The following is a 6,990-nucleotide window of genomic DNA, read 5'->3' as shown; positions in this document are numbered from 1 at the left end:
CCACTGAGTTTGGGGCATTTGGCATTTGGCATGCCAGGGGCCTGAGATGGGAAGGAAAGCAAGAGGCAATAGAACAGCTCAGGGCAACTGCTTTCAGGCTGCAGGTCTTGGTCTTGCCATGGGGGATTGGTAGGGACCAAGAGAGGAGTGGAAAAAAGTGGGATTCAGGGCACGGTGTTGTGAGTTGGGGGATGCATGCATGGTTTTAAGAAAAAACAACTGCTGAAGCAACAGTCTGTGTGGTTGTACCTACCCCTGGGGGAGGAAACCCCCAAAAGTGGGGCACTGGGGGCAAGCAGAGGGTGAGCGAGGGGTGAACTACAGTCTGCTGATACCTGCAGCTCACCAGCCCCTTCTCCGAGGGGTTTGCTATCTTGTGTTTGTTTGGGTTGGATTGTTGGCATGCTGGGTTTTTTTTTCCTTTCCTGACCAGGGCTGCTGACCTTGATAAACATGTCGCTTGAGCACAGGCAAAATGTGTGGGTGCCTGACATGCGGTCAAGCCACCCCTCCTCAAGGCTCTGTGGCTGCAGATCAGCTGCTGACTGGGCAGGAGCGTCCCATCATCCTGGGGTGACGGGGGACCGCCGCCTTCCAAACTGGCGGAGCGTTAATCAAGCGGCTCCTGTCTCCCCTGCGGTGGGGCGATACGGTCACCCCGTCGTCTCCGCTTTGCTATCTCCTGGGTGCAAGGGAGCTGGGTGGGGTGAGAATGGTGGGGAGAGGAGACGACTAAAACGCCTGCGGGTGACAGGCATGATGGCCGGCAGAGCCCAAAAATCATCCCAGCCTGATGCCTGTACCCCATCGACTTGCTCTCAGCCTGGTTGTGGCTGCGAGAAACGTCCCAGCCTCAAGCACAGGGAAAACCCACAGCCATGCGGCACCCTGGTTGCATGAGAGCCAGCAGCCACAGCTCACATAGGAGCTTGCCCTTAAAAAAAACAGCTCATAAATCTTTTAAAACAGTAATCGATCCAGCAGCCAGAGGCAATTCCCCTTCACCATTTATTGGCATTGTTAAAGTCTGCTCTGCTGTTAGTGGTGGCCAGGCTGAGCAGCTTTGTGCTGGGCTGACTGCACTGCACTGCATGCCGGGGCTCCGGGCTGAAGCTCTGATGAGCACGGCTAGAAAATCAGCTAATTTCCCTGTTTTGCCACTAAAAAAACACTGAAGGATTTGGATCTGAGTGCCAGCAAGGCCAAGTCCCACTGCTGGGGATTTTATACCTCTTTGAAAATGGAAACCAGGTAAAATAAAATGTTGTCTCTGGCATTAGTTGCCAGAAGAGCCCTGGTGTGCTTGGATGCCAACGAACTGCCATCCTGCCCCTACAAGGCAGGGGCTGTTACCCAGCAGATCCATAGCACATCCACGATGGACTCAGTTTGACCAATTAAAACAAAATCCGCAGCTGGGAGTGTATAAATCCCTGCAGGGTCCATTTGAACACAGCGCAGGGAGAGAGGGGAAGGTAAATGGGATTATGGAGAGGATTCCTGTGCCAGGCTCTGTCCTCTGGGGTTCAATACTGGGAGAAGCAGTATTTCCCAATCTCTGCCACCTAATACCAGAAATGGGAGACACAGGAAGCTCAGAGCAGTTGGGTAGCTCTCCTCGAGGAGAAAAGGGGGTACAGGTGGTAAGCTACCCCACCCTGGGCATGGTGGCAGGTTCCTGTGGCCAAAAATACAGGCATGAGCCTAAGACAGGGATGGGGGACTGGGTGGCCCATGCAAATCATTTTTACTTCTGGATGAGCCCCCCCCGATACCTGCAGTAGGGTGCTGGTGGTGCTGGACCCCACTTCCCAGCGGTAGCGGGGCTTGCATTGCCCTGCAGCATCTGCGTCCCACCTCCAGCCCTGGCATCCTGCCAGGGGCTGGAAAATCCCTCTCGATCCTGGCCAGCTCATGTTAAGGATGCATTGGTATAACAGTGCAGGGTTCAAGGGGTACTTTCCAACATCAAGTGGGGCACTTAGGGGTTACCTTGACTGGGATCTCCACCATGTGCAAGGCCAGCAGCAGCCTGATGAGCTGTGACCACCAGTATGCATTCCCTCCACCGAGCCGCTTGTCATGGGATCTTCCCCCTATTTTGACTGGTTAAAATTTAGGGAGCTAGTCTGGATGAAGGGCTGGAACCCCCACAGAGAGAGGGTGTTTGCCTGCTGGCAGTGCCACCTGCCAGAGGAGGCTGAGAAGCCCTGGTCGGCTACAGGAGCTGCCCAGGTGACTGGCTGAGATTAGACCCCTAATTTTCAGCTGTCTAAAGTTAGGTAAAGCATCTGCTCTCCTCCCTGCCTCCCCCCACTTGCCTCTGCATCACTGCGCTGCCCTGATAATGGCAGCTTGGTTTTTAAGGCTGGAGGCTCTGCGGTCGGCCTGCGGCACTGTGCCAACCCAGAGGACTTGGGTTGTCACAGGTTGGCCGATGCTTGTACCCCACTCCCATGTCTACCTTCAGAGCCTGCCATACGGGCGAGCTGCTTCTGACGGTTAAAACCTTGGATGCAAATAAGAGCACACGGCACCTTATCTGTGCATGCCTGGGTTGCCTACGTGAAGGCAGACAGTGTCAGCAGATTATTCCTGGCTAGGAAAAATTAGAGGTCCTGCAGCTGGTCAAAGCGCTATGCAGAGGCCACCAGAGCTTGCTGCCCATGCGCTCCGTATGGGATGGAAAGCAATGTATTCGTTAGGTCTTAAGCAAAAAAAAAAAAAATACCCAGGGGAGGTGGGAGAGTGGTTATTCCTCTCCACAATGAGGAGCTTTTTGCTCTTAATAAAATCAAGTGGTTTGCAGGTGCTGTGAACATTTCCCACTCTCCAAATGAAGCAGGGCATATGAAAGAGCAGCACCAGGGCGGGAGGCACGAGAGGATGCCCCAGTGGCCCTTCCACCAGTGGGAAAGCATCAGGGGGCCGAGTGCCTCACCCTGGGACAGAGTGTGTATGTCAGGGAGGGGGCATCAAATATTTCTATTTTCTATTTCTACTATTTCTATTATTTATATTTCTATGTTTATATTTATTTGTATTTATATATCTATATCTATTTTTATGTATACTTCTGTGTGTCCCTGGCTGGTGATTTTCATGCCCCTGGGCATCCAGGGTGCATCAATATTACAGACAGGTTTTGGCTGTGTATTTTAATGGCCCACTGAAGTGCTGCGGGGTTTGGAGGTGCTGGGGTTCACCTCTGAGCATCACACAGCGTGTCGGTGGGCACCAGGCAGCTGCACCCGCGTGTTTTTAAGAAATAAGGAGGAAAACATCATCTAAACCCTATGGGCAAGGTGATGATAGCAGCTATATTTAATCTCACAGGAACAGCCGACTGCTCACTGAGCTGGGAAAGGATGGTTGATTGTCACTGTTGTAAGTCCCTGCTCTGCCTCCTCACAGGCAGTTTTGTGTGTCCCCCAACAAGGGGACAGCCTGTTATTTGTGACCCCTGCCACACACATGCGAGGGCTGAGCTGATGTCCCCAAAACACCTGGTGGGGAGCAAAGAGGGCAGAGGAGGTGGTCAGAGGCATTGGGCTGTGGAGTACTGCTGCTGAGCCTATTTTGAGCCCAGCGCTTTCCATTTCTCCTTGGTGTACCTCCCAGTGTCTCCTCTAGTGTCCCTTCTTGTGCCCCAGTGTAGTCCCCAGTGTCCTTCCTTGTCCCCTGATGTTTCTACCTGTGTCACTCCTTGTGTCCCCCTAAGTTTCCCTCCACATCTTGATGTTGCTCCAAGTGTCCCTGCCATGTCCCTCCCTGTCTCCCCAGTGTCCCCCTGTGTCCTCCTCCAGTTTCTCTCCTTCTCCCCACCCCAAATGGGGTCTGTCCACCACTCCCCAAGCGCTCCTCCTTGTCCTGCTGTTGTCCCCTCTAGTGTCCTTCCTTGTCCCTACATAATATCTCCCCAGATGCTCCTCCTTGTCCCCTAGTGACGCCCCCAGTGTCACTCCTTGTCCCCACCCAGTGTTCCCCCAAATTCTCTTCCTTGTCCCCCAGTGACACACAAACACCCCCCAAGCCCCCTTCAAGTGTCCCTCCCCATCCCCCAGTGTCCCTTCTCAGTGTCCCTCCCTGTCCCAGCCCGGTGGGTCAGGTCGGGTCGGGGTTTGGCAGGGGGACACACGGGGACACCGGTGGCGGCGGCGGCGGGCGGGCGGGCGGCGCGCGCGGGGCAGTCCTCCCCGCGGTCCGCGACCCGCCTTTAAAGGGCGTCTGCGGCGGGCGCGGCGGCAGAGGCGGCAGCGGCACCGGGAGCGGCGGCAGCAGCGGCAGCGGGAGCAGCGGCAGCAGCAGCAGCAGCACACCAGCTCTGCTGCTGTTGTTACCCACCGCTTCTTTACCAGCCTCTCCCTGGTCAGGGACAGGGGTCCCAGGCCGGGTGGGCCAGGTTTCCTGCCGTGAAGGGATAGCGGGGCATCACCGGGTGAAGCTCTAACCATGACAGAGACCCTGGTCCCGGCCCCAGCTCCGGCTGCCAAACCCAAGCGGGCCAGGGCAGCGCGGCGGCCAGCAGCCCACCCCACCTACTCGGACATGATCGCAGCAGCCATCCGGGCCGAGAAGAGCCGTGGCGGCTCCTCCCGCCAGTCCATCCAGAAGTATGTGAAGAGCCACTACAAGGTGGGCCAGCACGCTGACGCCCAGATCAAGCTCTCCATTCGGCGCCTGCTCGCCACTGGTGTCCTCAAGCAGACCAAAGGGGTCGGCGCCTCCGGCTCTTTCCGCCTGGCCAAGGCTGATAAGGCGAAGAAGTCCCCGGCCAGGAAGAGGAAGAAGGCAGCCAGGAAATCCACATCACCCCGGAAAGCAGCTAGGCCCAGGAAAGCCAAGTCACCAGCAAAGAAGCCCAAATCTGCCGCTGGGAAAGCCAAGAAGAAGTCAAAGGCCAGCCCGAAGAAAGCCAAGAAGCCAAAGACTGTTAAGGCCAAGTCGCTGAAGGCATCCAAGCCCAAGAAGGCAAAGCGGTCGAAACCCAAAGCCAAGTCCAGCGCCCGGAAATCACCCAAGAAGAAGTGAGAAGTCTAGAGGCGTTTCGGTACTCTCCCCTTTGGTTTCTGTAAATAGCTTTTGCCTTTATTTTTACCCCTTTCTATTGCATTTTATAAAAAATTGATCTACTCCTGTCTGGAAATAGCTGAAACAAGGCAGTTAATGAAAGAAAAAAGGAATGTCTTTGGTACGGAGAGTTCAAGTTTTTAAGAGTTACTGGTCTGGGTTTTTATTTCAACATCTCAGAAGTTTCTTGTGTGTGTCTGGTTTTTTTTTTTAATGCTGGGCTGCTTGCTGTGGGTTGGGAGTGATGGTGACTCCGTGTGTCTGTCAAGGCTGTACATGATTTAAATTCCTGATCCTGCCCCAGCTCCCCAGGGGGTTGTGTGTTTGATGGGGCCGGGCAAAGACTCTGCCCATGTTGGGAGTAAAGTGGGAACATATGGCTGCAAAAGCCGCAGCCTTCCCAGGATGAGGAAAAGGGGCTCCCCGCTTCCTCCACCACCACCCTGGCACCCTACCACGGGGCTGAGGCAAGATGCGCTGGGTGTGGGGTCTGGCTGGTGCTGGAGATAACCAGCCAGCCAGGTGATGGGGCTGCCCGTCTGCCTATGGTGCAGTTGGCTGGCAGCAGGGACTCCTGGGGTAGGGATGGGATGGAGCAGGTGGAGCAGGGCCAGGGTCTGTCTGTTTGCTTTCAAGGAGTTGGAGGTGCCCAGCAAGCGGGAAGGGGTTGATCCCTGGGGAGAAAGGACAAACATGGCTATGAGTGGCTTTGCTCCCTGGGGAGCAACGGGCTGGAGCACAGCAGTGGGCGGCTCTGCAGGCAGGCTGGGGTGGGCAGTCAGGGCAGGATGAGGCAGGACTGCTGGACATGGCCCCGCTGTCACCCTGGGGCTCTGGCATGGCTCCAGGGTCTGCCTGGCCCTGCCTGGCCCCGCCTGGCCCCTGCCAGAGCCTCTCTCCAGGCAGGGCTGGGCGATCCTGACAGCCAGAGCTGGCAGGGAGCCTGCGGGCCGGCCCTGCTGCTCAGCAGGGTCTGAGCCACAGGCAGGAGGTGCCTAATCCCCCTTAGCTAGACACATCTAAACTGCTTGGATGTCAGCATCCCCAACCACCCAGGCCAGGAGCTCTGAAATCCCAAGGACTGTGGGTGCCCAGTCCCTTTGGGCTTGCTGTGCCTACATCTTGTGGGCCCAGGGTCTTGACCCTCCCCGATGGTAGCTCCCAGATCCATTGGCCTGATGATCCTAAATCACTTGGGCAGATGGCGCCTGAGCCTTTTAGCCATCGAGGATCCCAAATTGTGTTGTTCAGGGTACTGAAATCCTTGGCCTGGAGGCACCTAAATCCCTTTGGGCTCTTGTCTCTAAGACCCTTGGACCAAAAGCCCCCAGACCACCTAGGCTGAGGGCCCTAAACCCCTTTTAAGAGCCTGGTGCCTAATCCTCCTGGAGATGAGGGGCCTAAACCACTCTGACCACAGGATTCCCCAGTCAGCTGTAGTAGAGGATGGAGGTACCTGATCCAGCTGGCCCCTGGGTCTAAACCCTGTGGGCCTCTGGGTCACGAACCCCTTGGGCCAAAGGCACTCCAATTCCTCGGGTTCAGGTATCTTATCTCCTTCAGCTGGTAAATCCTAAATCTCTCACACCAAAGGATCCTTGGTCACCGCAGCCAGGTGCACCCAGATCCTATAGACCCTTGGTTCATTACTCCTATGGGTAATGGTGAGCACCTATAAACCAGCTACATGCGAGGATCCAAGTCCCCTGTGCTGAGGACCCCAAATCCCTTAGGTGGGGGCACCTAATACTCCTGGGCTTGTTGATCCTCAAGGTCCATGATGGCTTGTTGCTCCAAAATCCTGGGATCTTAGTACGTGACCACCCCTACAGTTCCTAAATCCCATGGATGGGGGTTCCCCTAAGACTCCAGGGATCCCAAATCACCTGGATTTGGGGTGCCTACACCCCTTGGGACAGA

The 6,990-nt window shown here is 55.8% G+C and overlaps 1 protein-coding gene across 1 annotated transcript; it reads left to right on the top strand.

Moving 5' to 3' along the window:
• The first annotated feature begins 4,222 nt into the window (after positions 1-4,222).
• Positions 4,223-5,255, top strand: LOC104049219 (histone H5). Its single transcript, XM_009509859.2, has one exon. The coding sequence runs from the start codon at positions 4,453-4,455 to the stop codon at positions 5,029-5,031; it is 579 nt and encodes a 192-aa protein (XP_009508154.2). The 5' UTR covers positions 4,223-4,452; the 3' UTR covers positions 5,032-5,255.
• Positions 5,256-6,990: the final 1,735 nt, after the last annotated feature.

This window comes from Phalacrocorax carbo, chromosome 1 (assembly GCF_963921805.1).
Source record: "Phalacrocorax carbo chromosome 1, bPhaCar2.1, whole genome shotgun sequence".
NCBI lineage: Eukaryota > Metazoa > Chordata > Aves > Suliformes > Phalacrocoracidae > Phalacrocorax > Phalacrocorax carbo.
Note: the sequence above shows the minus strand (reverse complement) of the source record. Positions and strands in the feature narration are given on the sequence as shown.